Source organism: Kogia breviceps, chromosome 11 (assembly GCF_026419965.1).
Source record: "Kogia breviceps isolate mKogBre1 chromosome 11, mKogBre1 haplotype 1, whole genome shotgun sequence".
Classification (NCBI taxonomy): Eukaryota; Metazoa; Chordata; class Mammalia; order Artiodactyla; family Physeteridae; genus Kogia; species Kogia breviceps.
The window spans coordinates 88,006,655-88,023,531 of NC_081320.1; the positions used below are offsets into that span (position 1 = coordinate 88,006,655).

Here is a 16,877-nt window from a genome sequence, read left to right on the forward strand (position 1 = left end):
TTGAATTCAACATGCATTTGATAGGTGTCTTCTGAGAACCCTTCCTTGAGCGGGTTGCTCTGGGGGGAACACAGGCAAGAAGGTTCGGTACCAGCGTTTGAAGGATCCTTAGAGAGAAATTCAACTTGCGCATCGTAAGACCAGGCACGTTTGCCGGGCATGTTCCGTGTTCTGACAGTGATAACAGTCTCCTCTTCTGGCCACAGGTCCGGGAAGTCCTACTTCAGACTTTCCTCGATGACAGCTCTCCAGGGGATAAGCGACTGGCTGCCTATCTCATGCTGATGGGCGGCCCTTCCCAGTCGGATATTAACAAAATCACCCAAGTCCTCCCACGGGAACAGAATGAACAAGTGCAGAACTTTGTGGCTTCCCACATCGCCAACATCTTAAACTCAGAAGAGCTGCATGTCCGGGAGTGAGTGACGTCGTCCCCACCTGCCACCGGGGGCTGAAATTCCAAACCTCGATTCTGATTTAGCCGCTGCGGGCCCTTCATACGTTGTTCTTTCTTCTGGAACAAACATCTGGGCGAAAGGGTGGCAGATCTGAGCCAAGCTCTTGGGGCAAATGAAACCCAAATAGTTTGGTAGCGATCGGAAATCCGTGTTTACTTGGGGGTGGAAGAGTAACGTGATGTGTGTCGGCTCACAATATCCTCCCCCTCTTCGTCTAGGTTGAAAACGTTAGTGGAAGAAGCTCTGAAAGATTCTCAACTTCCAACCGTCATGGACTTCAAAAAGTTCTCCCGGAACTATCACCTTTCCAAATCTATTTCTCTTCCGTCACTTGACCCAGTCTCAGGCAAAATCGAAGGGAATCTTATATTTGACCCAAGTAATTACCTTCCTAAAGAAAGCATGCTGAAAATGACCCTCTCAGCCTTTGGATTTGCTCCAGCTGACCTCTTTGAGGTATGTGTGAGATTGAAGCGGAGTCTTCTGTTTTCTAGGCCATTCTGTTCTACATCATAAACATAAAGTCCAGTCAAGGGAGCCGTGAGCCAGCTGCAGTGGAAGGAGAATCATCAGGCAGTGGTGCCATCACTTCTTTCCCTCCTCCCTCACCTTCCTGCCTCCCCACTAGGGGCCACCTGAAGCATGACTCCTTATATGAATGGCAACGCAGATGTCTCAGAGAAGCCCTTAGACCCCAAATCCAAGGAAGTGCATGGGCTGCGCAGTCAGACGGCTCTGGTTCAAACCCCAAGTCCACTCCCAACTCTGAATCTTCGGTTTAACTATTTATGCTCCCTGAACCTTAGCTGCCTCTTCCAGAAAACAGGCATGTGCTAAGTTCTGCCTGTCAAGATTCTGGTGAGATTTAAATAAGGCAGCTCACGTGGAGCGCTAAGCTCAGCTCCTGCCCTGTAGGAGTCACCGAATACTTGTTTAATGCATTGGGCATAAAGAGGGGAATGGAAGGCTGACAGACAGCAGAGAAACATGATGGCATTTGCTTGCCTGATCTTCTTTCTCAGATTGGTTTGCAAGGAAAAGGCTTTGAGCCAACATTGGAAGCTCTTTTTGGGAAGCAAGGATTTTTCCCAGACAGTGTCAACAAGGCTTTGTACTGGGTTGATGGTCAAATTCCTGATCGTGTCTCCAAGGTCTTGGTGGATCACTTTGGCTACAACAAAGTTGATACACGTGAGCAGGTATGTTTCTGTTAAGCATCCTCTCAACGAAAGCTTTGGGTTTCAACGCGAAAAACATTCTTATCTAGGCCTGGAAGTCACCAAGGTGCTACCTAGCTGAAGTGACAACTATGGCTATTATTAACCAGTCCAGTGAGGATAAGAGCCAGTATCCTCTGTAGGTAAGGGCCTCCTGGAGATTCAGTCTACCCACATCACATCCAGACTCATTAGAGGCCTCTCTAACATACTTAGAGGCTCTCTAACATACTTAGAGGCCTCTCTAACATACTTAGAGGCTCTCTAACATAGAGTTCATGATAGTGTGAACTCTGGGGCATGGGTTTGAAGTCTAACCTCAGTCTCTTCAAGCTCTGCATACCTGGGCAAGTTCCTTGATGTTATGTCTGTTTCCACATCCCCAGATTGCTAATAATAATCCATACCCTTCACGAGGATATTTAAAGACTAAATGAACTGAAGTATGTAAAAAGCGAAGCGAAGTGCCTGACTCTTATATTGATTACTCAAGAAGCAGATAGTATTATACTCTTTAATTTCATATTTTCTTTTTTTTAACATCTTTATTGGAGTATAATTGCTTTACAATGGTGTGTTGGTTTCTGCTCTACAACAAAGCGAATCAGCTATACATATACATATGTTCCCATATCTCCTCCCTCTTGCGTCTCCCTCCCTCCCACCCTCCCTCTCCCACCCCTCTAGGTGGTCACAGAGCACCGAGCTGATCTCCCTGTGCTATGCGGCCGCTTCCCACTAGCTATCTGTTTTACATTTGGTAGTGTATGTATGTCCATGCCACTCTCTCACTTCGTCCCAGCTTACCCTTCCCCCTCCCCATATCCTCAAGTCCATGCTCTAGTAGGTTTGTGTTTTCATTATTAATAACTACTTTCTTTGGCTCTCACCCACACCAGTGCACTAGCTTATGGGAGCAAAATCTTCTCTGAAGCTAGCATAAGCCTCCACTTAAGGAGTAGAAAACAGATTGTATGATCTGGAGCTTCTTATGCTTTAGCTTTTTGCTACCCAAAGTGTGGGCGTCATTGCATCACATCAGAGCTTGTTAGAAATGCAGGTTCTCAGGCCCTACTGGGCTCTGCTGAATCAGAACCTGCATTATAACGAGACCCCCAAGGAACTGGTGTGCACATTTCAGTTTGAGAAGCAGGGCCGTAATTTACTCCTCCATGCTCGCAAATGGTCCCGCCTCCGTCTTCTAATTTACTTACCTCCACTTGAGGCTAAGGGTCTTTGATCTGTTTGGAGCCTTTCAATCAATCACTCTTTTCTTCCTCAGTGCCTAAGCATCAGTCTATGGAATTCTTATCTCTAAGAACTTACCTAGATAAGAACTTACCTAGGCCAGGTGTTTTTCAAGCTTTTGGCCAATGTATATAGCAGCTATGCTTTCCCAAGAAACCCCTAGTGTTTTTGCCTCATCAAAGGGGAGAGGGAGTAAGCAGGGAAGGAGTTGGCAGACAGAGGGTCTTATAATCTTGGGGAGCCGTTGGGATCCTGGCGTCCTGGAGAGGAGAGATGCCCCTTACTATACCTACATCATTCAAGTTTAAAACAGAGTGGAAGCGCCGTTGTCCCTGAGCGTTCTTCGTCTCAGTCTGGAGGAGCTACCTACCTTTTGAGAAAAGGTGGGAGCCTGATTTCAGTGTCTGCCCTGTGCCCCCGCCTTGAGCATGTGTGTTTAGGCCCATCACGGCTGCAGCAGGTAGGTCCCACATCTAAATCTGTGGGTATTTGTTTGACAACACTCACACCTCACTAGACATTTTGTTGTTAAAATCCCAGGACATGGTCAACGGAATTATGCTCAACGCTGAGAAGCTGATCAAAGATTTGAAATCCAAAGACTTCCCAGAAGCCAGAGCCTACCTCCACATCTTGGGCGAAGAGCTTGGCTTTGTCAAGCTCCAGGACCTCCAGCTCCTGGGGAGGCTGCTGCTGAACGGTGCCCGTACCCTGCAGGGGGTCCCTCAGATGGTAAGCAGGCCAGGCCCCGTCATAGGGTGACGGGATTAGCCTGGGCTCCTTTTAGATCTCCCAGGCTCCCTTAAGATCCCAGCCACACAAACCAGAGAAAGTGCTTGTACTTCCTTCAGAGAGGCAGGTTTGCCTTGAATTTCAGTGAAGAAGATTCTTGGTTCCTAAGGATTTGATAACATTTAGAAATTAAGCTATTCATCATGTTAGACGTATCTTGTAACAGCGTTCATTTGTTCATCCGGAAAAGTGTTAAGTGTGTCTCCCTCTACCTATGCTACAGGTTCCTCTTAATATTGAAATGATGCAGTGATTATGAAACAACATATGTGGAAAACGGTAATCCACTATCTAAATATGAACTATAGGTTATTTTTTTTTAGAGATTTTTTTTTTTTTTTTTTTTTTGGCTGCGTCGGGTCTTAGTTGTGGCATGCGGGCTCTTCGTTGCGGCACGTGGGCTTCTCTCTAGTTGTGGCGTGCAGGCTCCAGAGCACGGCACGTGGGCTCTGTAGTTGTGGCGCGTGGGTCCCAGCGCGCATGGGCTCTGTAGTTTGCGGCACGCAGGCTCTCTAGTTGAGGTGCGTGAGCTCAGTAGTTGTGGTGCGCAGGCTTAGTTGCCCCACAGCATATGGGATCTTAGTTCACTGACCAGGGATTGAACCCACGTCCCCTGCATTGTCAGGCAGATTCTCTACCACTGGACCACCAGGGAAGTCCCTATAGTTTTTTATAATTATTACTTTATTAAAAAGGGAGAAAATATCCAAGTATACCTCCTAGGATATAATGAATAATAATGTGGCTTTAATAAAGGACATCTCAAGTTATTTTGCAGATGTGTTATAAAGAACAAAGAACAATGCATACTGAAATGTACGTCATCTAAATAGCTCATCAGTTTTGGGGGTTTTTTAATTATTTTTTAAAATATTTATTTATTTATTTGGCTGTGCTGGGTCTTAGTTGTGGCCTGTGGGATCTTCATTGCAGTGTGCGGGACCTTTTAGTTGCAGCATGCGCACTCTTTGTTGCGGCACGTGGATCTATTTCTCTGACCGGGGGTCAAACCCAGGCCCCCTGAATTGGGAGCACGGAGTCTTAGCCACTGGACCACCAGGGAAGTCCCAGCTCATCAGTTTTTAAAAATTGGTTTTACCATAATATATTGTGCTGCAAGTAAACCCTCATTTACATTTAGACTCCAGAAAATCAGAATTAAGCCATGCTATGCAGTGATACTTAAAGTTCACAAATCTCAGAGGCCCAGAAATATTCTGAAATGCCTTCTAAGTCACCAGTTGAAAAGAACATGATATTTACACAGGGCAATTTTTTGTATCCCAATTTGTTGAAATCAATAATCATTCATCTTTACTTATTAAACCATTCAGCTAATTAAAATATGCTGGTCCCTTCCTTCCTGGATAAAGAAGAATAACCATTGTCTAATGGTGGGGGGAGGTCGCATTTCACAAAGCCCACTTCGATGAGGTGTACTTTTCATCTCCCCTGTCGGATCTACAGATTAAAGAGCTCGTGACGAAAGGTTCAAAGGGTGACTTGTTTCTTCACTACATCTTCATGGACAATGCCTTTGAACTCCCCACCGGACTTGGATTACAACTGCAGGTGTCCTCCTCCGGAGTCATCACTCCTGGAATCAAGGCTGGAGTGAAACTGGAAGTAGCCAATGTAAGACTCCGTCCACTTTTTCCTTCCTTAGGTTGTTCTTTTCCTCCGGGGTGGGTGTCTTGTGCAATTTTCAAAATGCGTTTCCAGTTCAAGACGAAGTGCATCACCATTGGAATCACCTCATTAACTTTCATGACAAACGTTAGGCTTCCACTAGGGTGCACCACCTTGCTAGCTCTGCTCGGGCACAGAACTCAGCTGTTTCTGTCGTCCTTGTGTCTTGTTATGCTTCACGTTAACTTGGGCACTTCCTAGTCCTGGGTATCAGTCTGGCCCTGGAGGACTGAGAACTTGGCTTTTCCTCCCACAAACGAATCTCAGTAATGTCTCCTCTGGTGTGAGCCATCCAGAGATATTTGCCCAGGGGTGGGAAGGATGGTTAACCTGACTCCAGGGGACTGGGGTTATTCAACAAAGCTGAGTAGGTTGTTTTGTGACTCAGATACAGGCAGAACTGGTGACGAAGCCGTCTGTGTCTGTGGAGTTTGTGACGAGCATGAGCACCATCATTCCGGACTTTGCTCGGAGCGGGGTCCAGATGAACACCAACTTCTTCCACGAGACAGGCCTGGAGGCGAGAGTAGCCCTGAAAGCTGGGCAGCTGGAGTTCACCGTTCCTTCTCCCAAGAGGCCAGTCACACTGCTCGGTGGCAGGTACTTCTTCCCGTTAGGTCTCATGCGCCGGTTTGAAAAGAAAGGGTTATGACTGCAGGGTTTGGCCAGGGGAGACGGCTGATTGCGATAATTCAGGCCCCAGGGGATCTGGGCGGGGGGTGGGGCGGAGAGAGAGAAGGTACCGGATTACCTATTTTTAACCTGGCCTAGACTCAGTGTATAATTACAGTTTCCTCGACTTTTCACATTTTACTAAGATGAGACCTAAGACCTGCTGATGAATTAGTTGCTGTTAGGTTGTGTTTTCTTGTTGTTTGTTTTGAGACTGCAGAAGCGCTAGCTATGGAGAAGTCATCTTTGGGAAATGGGTATTCTTCCCAGGAAAACCACCAAAGGCCATACCGATTTGCAGTGGCTAGTTCAGTGCATAAAGCATGGAAGTCCTACTCTCCTGATTATGGGATGCAGCCTCCTACTGAGAGCTCCATTTTCAATGAAATCTTCAAACGTTGATTTACCTTAGTTGCCCTATTTTGGACACATTAATTTGTCGATTCAAATATAGTGAGGCAAGCAGTGACTATCGAGTGAGGGCTCGGTTAGAGGAAGGAGGAGAGGACCATGAAATTACGTATCACGGAGCGTGTGGCCGTTAGGGAAAACCTTCTGAAGAAAGCGACACTCGAGCTGATCCCTGGAAGCTGTGTCGGCGTTATGCAGACAAAAGAGAAAGGAATGAGTGTTCCCAGGCAAAGACAAAAGCACATGCGGTGGACTGAAGGATAAATGATATACGGTTTGGGAACTACAAGAAATTCCATGAGGTCAAGTACACGGGGAACACGGTGAGAGAGGAAGTGAGAGGCTGGCAAGGGTCAGTCTGGTGAGCCGTCTTAGGGAGATTGGGCTCTTCTGAAGGCAAAGGGTTTAGAGTGGGAGCATCAGTAAAATAAGGTGGGTGCTTTAGCAAACTCTGGCTCCAGAGCGGGAAATGGGTGGAAAGGAGGCGTGACTGACAGCAGGGAGACCAGTCAGGAGCCTGTTACAATCACATACGGGAGGGAGATGGTGGTGGCCACACCCCGTAAGGGCCAGGTGGACAGACGAGTGAGCCAACCCCAGAAGTCCTTAGGAGGTAGAAACACAAGCACTCGGTGATTGACTGACTGAATATGGTGGGCGTGGGGGGGGGCGCGGAGAAAGAGGCAAGAGGAGTCAGGGGTGCCCTTCACTGAAATAAGGACTAAAGAGGAAGAGCAGCTGGCGTGGGGGACAGTGACGAATTCTGTTTTCAACACGCTGCACTGGAAGTCCTGTGAGACGGCCGACGAGAACACCCAGCTGTCAACGGACCAGTGGGTCTGAGCTCAGTGAAAAGGTTTGAGCTATAAATACAGATCTGGGCATCACTGGCACATAGCGGTCGTTGAAGTCCAACAGCGATTAGTATAGAGTAAGGCGTGAGGGACTAGGACAGAAACAGGCAGAATAGACACATGTGAAGGGGAGAGGAGTAAGCAGCAACGAGTGAGAAGGGATGACCAAGGCCTTAAAGGGGCACAGAAGCCCAGGAGTGGCCACGGGGTGGGTCACCCCACAGACAGGCCAGTGCTGGCACTTAGGGTTCCAGCCCACCAGCAAATGTTGGTCTTAGGGCACCCCCTAAGAGGAGGAGACGGTACTGAGAAAAGAACATGATATATCGAAGTTCCTTTCCTCCTTGGATGAAATCAGGACATTGTTGAACTTTCTGGCACTTACTAATTTTTTTAAGTACATACTTGGGAGGAGGATACCATAATCTTTTCAGGGGTTTCGGACTCAAAAGTCTTAATCTGGCCATAAGTGAGCAACTCTACTGAATGCTTCCAAGAGATCAAGGAAGACAAAGCCTCAAAATGTCCTTTGGAGCGGATTGGAGCCGCTGATGAAAGCAGCTCCAGGAGCACCGTGGGGGTGAAAGTCAGATGCCTGTTCAGTGAGATGGGTGTTGAAAGAAAGTGGAGACTGCAAAGGCAGACAAATTTCTTGAGTGTGAGGGAGACAAGAGGGGGCTAGAAGGGAAGGAAAGTGTGTGTGTGTGTGTGTGTGTGTGTGTGTGTGTGTGTGTGTGCGCGCACACAGTGGGAGAAGAGACTTGAGCATGTTTAATGCTGGTGGAAAGAAGCTAGCAGAGAGAGATTTCGGATGAAAGAGAAGCAGGACACCTCTTATCCACACTTTAGGAAGGAAGGGGCAGCCCTGAGGTCAGATCCCAGGGATCGTTACTCACCCCTCTGAGCCTCTCTCCTCTGTAAAAGGAGACTCTTAATGCCCACCGTTGCGGAAACTACAGAGAACAAATGCGATGAACTTAGTGCAAGTTGTTTCGAGAAACGTAAGGGTCACCGTGATTGTTAGCCTTGTTGATGTTCTTCTTACTATTCTTTGTTTCTGAGTAAATCAAAGAATTTGAGGCGGGTGTGGACAGAGGGGAGACAGAGGGCAGGATAAGGGGGCCGTTTGCGCTGGGAGAATCAGCGATGTTCATTTCGGTCCATGACTTGAAGATAACTCAGGTTTTTTCTTCCTTCACCAGTAACACATTGCATCTGGTGTCTACCACCAAAACGGAAGCGATCCCGCCTCTCGCTGAGAACAGGCAGTCCTGGTCAGCTTGCAAGCCTTTCTTTATTGGCCTGAACTACTGCACCACGGTCGCTTATTCCAACGCCAGCTCCACAGACTCCTCCTCCTACTACCCGCTGACTGGGGACACCAGGTCAGAGATGCTCAGTGTCTGCACCCAGCATGTGCTTACCTCCTACCTTATGGCGACCGAAGGCCAAGAAAAAATGCTGTGTGTTGTAGATGTCGCGTCACTAGCCTCAGGAATTTGCACTGTCCTTTGGTTATTTAGAACAGTTGTCCTTTGCCCAACACACCCTGAAGGGTACCTACCTAACCTTTGAGTCTAGGGCTGGGCGTCTTCATAGGTGGGTAGGAGTGGGGCGGTGCTGGAAAGTGAGGCGTCATGACCCCTAAGGGAGGTCTTCGCTCAAAAAATAAACAACGAGGGACTTCCCTGGTGGTCCAGTGGTTAAGACTCCACGCTTCCACCGCAGGGGGCACAGGTTCGGTCCCTGGTCGGGGAACTAAGATCCCACATGCAGCACAGTGCAGCCAAAAAATAAAATTAAAGTAAATTAAAATAAGACTTATAGGACAAGTCTTATCCTTGTTCTCAGCTTTGCTGACACAACCAACCAACTCCTGCTTGTCCCAAAACCCCAGGCACCCTGGGATCTGCCCTTGCCTTGGGGTTTCAGAGAGGGGATCATAAAGATCATCATTAGTTAAGGACAAGAGACAATGTTAAATAAGGACCAGATTTTTGTTGCAGTTGAGGCTGACTTGTTTGGGGGACGTTGTCATCACCATGAAAGCTCTAACGTTATGCATCACACGCATTGTAACATCTTCAGATTTGAACTGGAACTGAAGCCAACAGGAGAAGTAGAGCAGTATTCTGCCAGGGCATTCTACGAACTCCAGAGAGACGGTGAAGCTTTGGTGGACATGCTGAAGTTTGTAACTCAGGCAAAAGGCAAGTGCCCAGAAAAGGGTCCCTCTATCTCTGCGCTTGGTCTCAGGTCCAGGACTCACAGGCAGAATATATTGAATTTAATGTACTTAACAAATATTTACTGAGTGCCAGATAAGTGTCAGGCCTGCTCTGAGAGCTGAGGCTAGAATAGTAAACAATGGAGAGAAAGTCCCCATCCTTGTGGAGTTTATAGTAAACGACCAAACAAGTAAATATTCAGAAAGTCAGATTAGTGCTGGGGAGAAGAACAGAGCACAGAGGGGTCTAGGGAATGTCAGGCGTGGCAGCAAGGAGGAAGGACGGGGGAGGCCAGTGCCATTTGGAATGGTAAGGGAAACCCTCACCGGTAAAGGGAGCATAAAAAAGAGACCTGAAGGAGGGAAGGGGGTAAGCCACGTGGAAAGAGCGTTACCGGCTGAGGGGCGAGCTGGTGCAGAGGCCCTGAGGCAGGTGCATGGCTACTGTGTTTGAGGAAAAGGAAGGAAGCCGGTATGGCTGAAGCAGGGAGATCAGGGAGGAAAATGGTAGATGAAGTCAGAGAGGTAGGGGGTCGTGAGGGAAGGATAGTCTTCTAGGCTGTGTAAGGATGTTAGTTTTTACGAGGAGTGAAGTAAGAAGCTACTATCTTTTTTTTAATTGAAGTATGCTTGATTTAAAATGTTGTGTTACTTTCAGGTATACAGCAAAGTGATTCAGTTGTACATATAGACATATTCTTTTTCAGATTCTTTTCCATTATAGATTATTATAAGATATTGACTATAGTTTCCTGTGCTATACAGATCCTTGTTTCTCTCTTTTATATGTAGTACTGTGTATTTGTTCATCTCAAACTTCTAATTTACCCATCCACCCCCTTTCCCCTTTAGTAACCATAAGTTTGTTTTCTAAGCCTGTGAGTCTGTTTTGTAAATAAGTTCATTTGTATTTTTTTTTTAGATTCCCCATGTAAGTGATAGCATATGATATTTGTCTTTGTCTGACTTACTCCACTTAGTACAATAATCTCTAGGTCCATCCATGTTGCTACAAATAGCAGTGTTTCATTCTGTTTTATGGCTGAGTAGTATTTCGTTGTATGTATATACCAGATCTTCTTTATCCATTCATCTGCTGATGGACACTTAACGTTTCTTCCACGTCTTGACTATTACAAATAGTGTGGCTGTGAACATTAGGGTTCATGTATCTTTTCAAATTAGAGTTTTTGTCTAATTTGGATATATGCCCAGGAGTGGGATTGCTACGTCGTAGGGTAAGTCTCTTTTTTAGTTTTTTGAGGAACCTCCATACTGTTCTCCAGAGTGGCTGCACCAGTTTACATTCCCAGCAACAGTGCAGGAGGGTTCCCTTTTCTCCACACCCTCTCCAGCATTTGTTACTTTTAGACTTTTTGATCACGGCCATTCTGACTGGCATGAGGTGATACCTCGTTGTAGTTTTGATTCGTGTTTCTCTAATAATTAGCGGCGCCGAGCATCTTTTCACGTGCTTGTTTGCCGTCGGTATGTCTGTTTAGTTCTGCTGCCCATCTTTCGATTGGGTTGTTCTTGACTTGGGTTGATTTTGAGCCGCATGAGCTGTTTGTACGTTTGGAAATTAAGCCATTGTTGCCCGCATCGTCTGCCAATATTTTCTCCCAGTCTGTAGGTTGTCTCTCCGTTTTGCTTATGGTTTCCTTTGCTGTGGTTATAAGTTTGATTATGTCCTATTTGTTTATTCTTGAAGAAGCTACTGTTTGATTTACGTTTATGTTGAAGAAAGACTTGAGGGGGACAAGAGCAGAGAAACTAGTATGTAGGCCGTCACAGTAACCCAGGCCAGAGACGGCGGTGCTTTGGGTTGGAGCGGTGGTGGCAAAGGCGGTTGGCCTCGGCCACGTTTTGAAGGCTGGGCAGACACAATCTGCTGATACAGTAGAGGTCCAGGGTGAGAGAAGAAAGGCAATCAGGACGACTCGAAGTTTTTGGCCTGAGCAGCTGAAGAACAGGGCCGCCACGTCCTGAGATGGAGGCGCAGGTTTTAAATGTTCACTTTGGAAGATTCTTTATGTAGGAATAATGTGTCAGAAAATTCAACAAGGAAAACAAAGCCCACAGGAAAGGGGGGGGCACGCAGGGGGCACGTACTGAATAAAAGTGTCAAGTAACGATTTTACAAGAGATATAAAATGGGTACACCTGTGAATTGAAGGAAACCTGGAAGTCTTGTGACAAGGACAGGAGGAGCCGGGGAGAGGGGAAGGCAGGGCAGGGTGGCAGCGACCCAGGAAGGGTGTCGTAGGCAGACGATCACCCCGAGGTGTCACGTGTGCCTGACACAGAAGGACTCCGAGCTCTTGCTGGTCCCTGAGCTCGCTGAGTTTTTCCTCACATCCGGACGTTTGCCTTTCCGATTCCCTCTGCCTGGAAGGCTCTCCCCGCAGGATGCAGCGTGGCTCAGCCTCTCTCTTCGTTCCGGACTCTGCCCACAAATCCTCTTGTCAGAACTTCCCTGACCACCACACGTGAAATAGCACCTCTTCTATCCCTTTCTCTCCTTTATCACCTTATCCGGTTTTACTTTTCTTCTTAACCAACATGTATTGCCACCTGACATAAATAGTGTACTTGCTTATTGTCTGTACCCCTCCCATTAGAACGTCCGTTCCAGGAGGGCAGGGGCTTCCAGTGCCTAGCACGTGATAGGCAATCCATAAACACTTACAGATTGAACAAATGTGCAAGTGCCACTGAGTTAAAAATTGAAGGTAAAATCCTGAACTGTGTCCTCATTGGAGCACATTGAGTACTTGAGGCTTCTCTGCCTCTTTCTCTCTCTTTCCTTCCTAAACACATCTTCTGAATAGACGTCTTGACTCTCTTGTACACTCTTCCAGGTGTGAAGCAGACCGAGGCTACTATGATGTTCACATACAACCGGCAGAGGAAGACCTTGTCCAGTGAAATCCAGATTCCAGATTTTGACGTTGACCTTGGGACAGTCCTCAGAGTTCGTGATGAATCGGCTAAGGAAGAGAAGTCTTACAAGCTCACCCTGGACGTTCAGAATAAGAAAATCACTGAGGTCACCCTCACCGGCCATCTGAGGTAAGAAAGGCTCAAGGGTGGGGGGGGATCTGACCTGAGCTGTGGGCCTTTGTGGCTCCTTCCTTTCTTCCTTTTCAGCTTTAAAGCTGACCAAGGGGTGGTCTGCACTTCAAGGGGCAGACAGAGCCCTCAACACTGTGACCCTCTGCACACGTCCAGTTGGATCTGCCTACCGTTCACTGGGTACTTACTATTCATCAGGCGCTATACTGGGTACTTTAAAGACATTGTCTCAGCCCTCATAATAAACTGCACATAGGTATGAGTTTCCCTGTTTTATAGATAAGGAAATGGTAGCTTGGAGGGGTTAAATAATTTAGCCAAGGCAGTAGAGCTAGTAAATGGTAGAGCGGGATTCAAACAGTTCTCGAAAACCTTCTCTCTCCCATACCTCCCTGGAGTGTCCTGAATTTGTAGTCAGTTAGCTTTAGAAGTTAAGGAGTTCAATCTCTGGTCATTTCTCTGAGCCATTCATGTATCTTGTTTTCAGCACCACAAATGGAACTTGCATCGAACCCTGCCTGTCTCTTTGGAATGAATGGAGTCACTGATGTCAACTTTTTCTGTTTCAATAGTTATGACAGGAAGGAGGAAGGCAAAATCAAAGGCGTTATCTCCATACCCCGTTTGCAAGCAGAAGCCAGAAGTGAGATCCTCACCCAGTGGTCTCCCTCAAAACTGCTCCTGCAGGTGGACTCATCTGCTACAGCTTATGGCTCAACAGTTTCCAAGAAGGTGGCGTGGCATTATGGTAAGCACGTCTTCCCCACGGGAGCACTTCCAAGAGCACGGTGTACTCGACGGCAGTGTTGACAGCCACGGGCCGGAGCTGACCTGGCACTACTGACAACTATTTCACGTGTGTGTTTTCAGATGAGGAGAAGATTGAATTTGAATGGAACGCAGGCACCAACGTGGATACCAAGAAAGCAGCTTCCAGTTTCCCTGTGGATCTCTCTGATTATCCTAGAAGTTTGTATATGTATGCCAATAGTCTCCTGGATCACAGAGTTCCTCAACTAGACATGACTTTCCGGAACATGGGTTCCAAATTAGCAGATGTAAGTACACATCAGCCAGTCAATAAATACGCAGTTATAAGTGCTCATAACACAGTCAACTCTGAGTTAGGTGAAAGAGTATCCAAAGATGGATAAAGCCATGCTTCCTACTCCCAGGGAATTCCTGGGGAGAAAAAGCAGCACTCACGTATGCATAGTTACCCAGTTACACAAGGCTATATTTGCAAATACCAAATGAATACTACTAAGCAGAAGAGTTGCCTGCGCCTAAGATATCACAGGGAGCTTCAGGACGCTGACTAGGGGTTTGACTGTGCTACGTATTCCTTTTATAAAATACAGGAAGAGATTAATTACTGACAGCCAAAATTCATAATTTTTATGATTTATTTTTTAACTTTGAGTATACCATCCTGCTTAATGATCGAGCTGTGAAATATGGATTATCACCTGATGTTAATTGTGTTTGATGCCCATCCATGCCCATTGCTTTTAAAACTTCTATTATTTTGTAGGCAACAAGTACATGGCTTCAGGAGGCATCGAGGAATCTTCCTTACGCCCAGAATTTGCAAGATCATCTCAGTGGCCTACAAGAGTTGTACCTCCAGAAAATGGAATTGCCAGACTTCCACATCCCAGAAAACCTCTTCTTAAAAAGGTAAAAAGAGGAACCAGAAAAATTTCTTGAACCATGAGAAGTAAATGGAAGATTTTACTTAGCATGATTTAGACTTTTTTTAAATTTACATTTTTAAGGGAAACAAGGTAAGCATTTTAAGGAGATTAGTAACTGTCACATAAACATTGTAGCATTTTTGCGTTATTAAATATGAGGTCAGAATGTGAATGCGAACCCAGTCAGAAAAAAAAACAAAAACAAACCTAAGAAAGTAATTAGGAGATTCTGGTACTTTCACCCTAAGATGTTTTATTCACTTAGTTTTAAAACTGAATTTGAAAGCCATTCAGTTTTCCTCTGCTATAAGTGAGCTCGCCTTATGCTCAGGACCAGGATATACTCATAATCGTGGAGAATTCAAGAGTGGCTGGCAGACTTGTTGGCTACAGGCTTGCTGTTGAGCTCAGAGGGTCAGAACAGCCATTGGGCATGGAATGAAGGCACATTCTGAGAGCATATGTCACTTCAGCAAAATAGCATCATCCTTATGGGGAAGTCAGATTGTAAAATGCTCGGTCCCCTTCTGTACTTACAGAAATACATGTGATGCTTCGATTTCTGTCATGAAAATTTAAAAATCAGAGCATGAGCTGAAAAGACTACAGTCTGTTCTGGATTGACTGTTCTCTGTGTTATCTTCAGGGTTTAGAAAACAAGTGGCCTGTGTCACATGGGCCTTTCCATAGTCTGTGTCTGGGTAGCAGAGTTTAATAGACCAGGTAAGTGTGTGAAAGGGCTAAAATCCACCAAAGCACTCATATGGACAAAATATGAAGATAAGAGACAAAAAGTGGCAGCTTCAGAGGACCCAGGAACCTCTTCCTTCACTCCTAGTGTTTCCAACCAACAGTCTTGTCTGTGCTGTGCTGAAAAGGCAGGACCACAGGACCTTAGAAATGGGTGGGGCCTTATCAAGCATGGGATCTTACCGTGAATGTTGGGATCTGGATAGGCAGCATCCAGTCCTTGATGGAGTAATGCAATGAATAGTTATTTGTTTACTACCCTTACACTCTGCCATCCTACTTTCTTCCTGGGGGTTGTCAAAATAGTCCATTGTATGTGCATAGTACTGAAAAGATTGCAAAGTGCTTTTAGGTATTTTTTCTCATTTCGTATCCAAGACCAGCTCTGTGAGATCAGCAGAAACGGTACTGTTATCCTCACTACACAGATAACATCACTGAGACTCAGAAAGGCGAATTCACTAGCATAGCTCCCACTGATTGATGATACTGTAACATTATAACTCAAGATTACTGATGCCTGTGCTCTTTCCACACGTCAAGATGCCTCAATTCAGTCGAGCAAATACGTATCAAGTACCCGCTGTGTGCGGTCCTAGATTAGATTAGGTGCAGTGAGGAAATAAAAACTGGATAAGGTGTAATCCTTCCCCCACAGGAGGACACTGTGTAGACACTGACAAATGAACAGATAAGTGCTAGATATGTAAGCAGATGATGAAAAGATCTTTGATAGGTGGAAGCGACTGTGTCACTATAAGAACAAGAGAAATTGACTATGGCTGAGATGGGATGGTAGAAATAAGGACACAGCTCTTGGGAGGGATTTGAACGGATGTGAGTGTTTGTATGTAGAGGTTAAAGCCAAGGGATGCCAGGCCCAGAGAGCGGCGGGAGAGCAGTGCAGTACAGGACTGGAAATGAGACACATGCACTGTCGCTTAGAAGGTCAGGTGGCAGAGAACTTCGAGGTCTTGCTGTCTGGCTGTGGGGACATTGTCTTTGCTCTTCATTTCAGTGACGGTCGGATCAAATACACCCTGAACAAGAACAGTGTGAACATTGAGATCCCTTTGCCTTTTGGTGGCAAATCCTCCCAAGATCTAAAGATGTTAGAGACTATTCGGACACCGGCCCTCAACTTCCAGCCTGTGGGATTCCACCTGCCGTCTCAAGAGTTCCAAGTCCCCACTTTTACAATCCCCAAGTTGTATCAACTGCGGGTGCCTCTCTTGGGGGTTCTAGACCTCTCCACAAATACCTACAGTAACTTTTACAACTGGTCCGCCTCCTATACTGGCGGCAACACCAGCACAGACCCCTTGAGCCTCGAGGCTCAGTGCCATGTGAAGGCAGACGCCGTGGTCGACCTGCTCTCCTACCACGTGCAAGGTGAGCGCTGCCCGAGGGGAGGCTCACAGAGCGAATTTGCTGCAGGTTCCAGTGGGCTGGCCTCCTCTAGGAAGGGAAGAACTTGGGCTTTCTTGCAGACATTGTTCTTGCTACTTGGAACCCTATTCTTTTTTCCTTCCTACCTTCCTTTCTCCCTCCCTTTCTTCCTTCGGAAGTATTTATTAAACACCTATGTATCAAGTATTCTACTAGGCAGTTAACAGAGAAAACGGATAAACTGGCAATTAGAATTCAGAGTGCGAGAGGTGCTGTGACAGGGTATAGTGTGTAAGTGGAGGACGAGGGAACCCCGCAAGGTGTGTGGTGGTCAGGGAAGGCTTCCAGGAGGAATGCCTTTCGCTCTCAGATTTTGTGCTCATGTCGTAAATGGAGGA

At 46.4% G+C, this 16,877-nt stretch overlaps 1 protein-coding gene across 1 annotated transcript in view; it reads left to right on the forward strand.

Moving 5' to 3' along the window:
- The window catches only part of APOB (apolipoprotein B), a 39,994-nt gene that overhangs the window by 11,884 nt on the left and 11,233 nt on the right, over positions 1-16,877 (forward strand). The window contains exons 13-25 of the mRNA XM_059079137.2: positions 207-418; positions 677-914; positions 1,481-1,657; positions 3,464-3,655; positions 5,183-5,350; positions 5,793-6,004; positions 8,544-8,726; positions 9,430-9,551; positions 12,430-12,640; positions 13,216-13,391; positions 13,514-13,701; positions 14,178-14,323; positions 16,109-16,482. Coding sequence (XP_058935120.1) covers positions 207-418; positions 677-914; positions 1,481-1,657; positions 3,464-3,655; positions 5,183-5,350; positions 5,793-6,004; positions 8,544-8,726; positions 9,430-9,551; positions 12,430-12,640; positions 13,216-13,391; positions 13,514-13,701; positions 14,178-14,323; positions 16,109-16,482 — 2,599 coding nt within the window. The remainder of the gene's footprint in view (positions 1-206; positions 419-676; positions 915-1,480; positions 1,658-3,463; positions 3,656-5,182; positions 5,351-5,792; positions 6,005-8,543; positions 8,727-9,429; positions 9,552-12,429; positions 12,641-13,215; positions 13,392-13,513; positions 13,702-14,177; positions 14,324-16,108; positions 16,483-16,877) is intronic.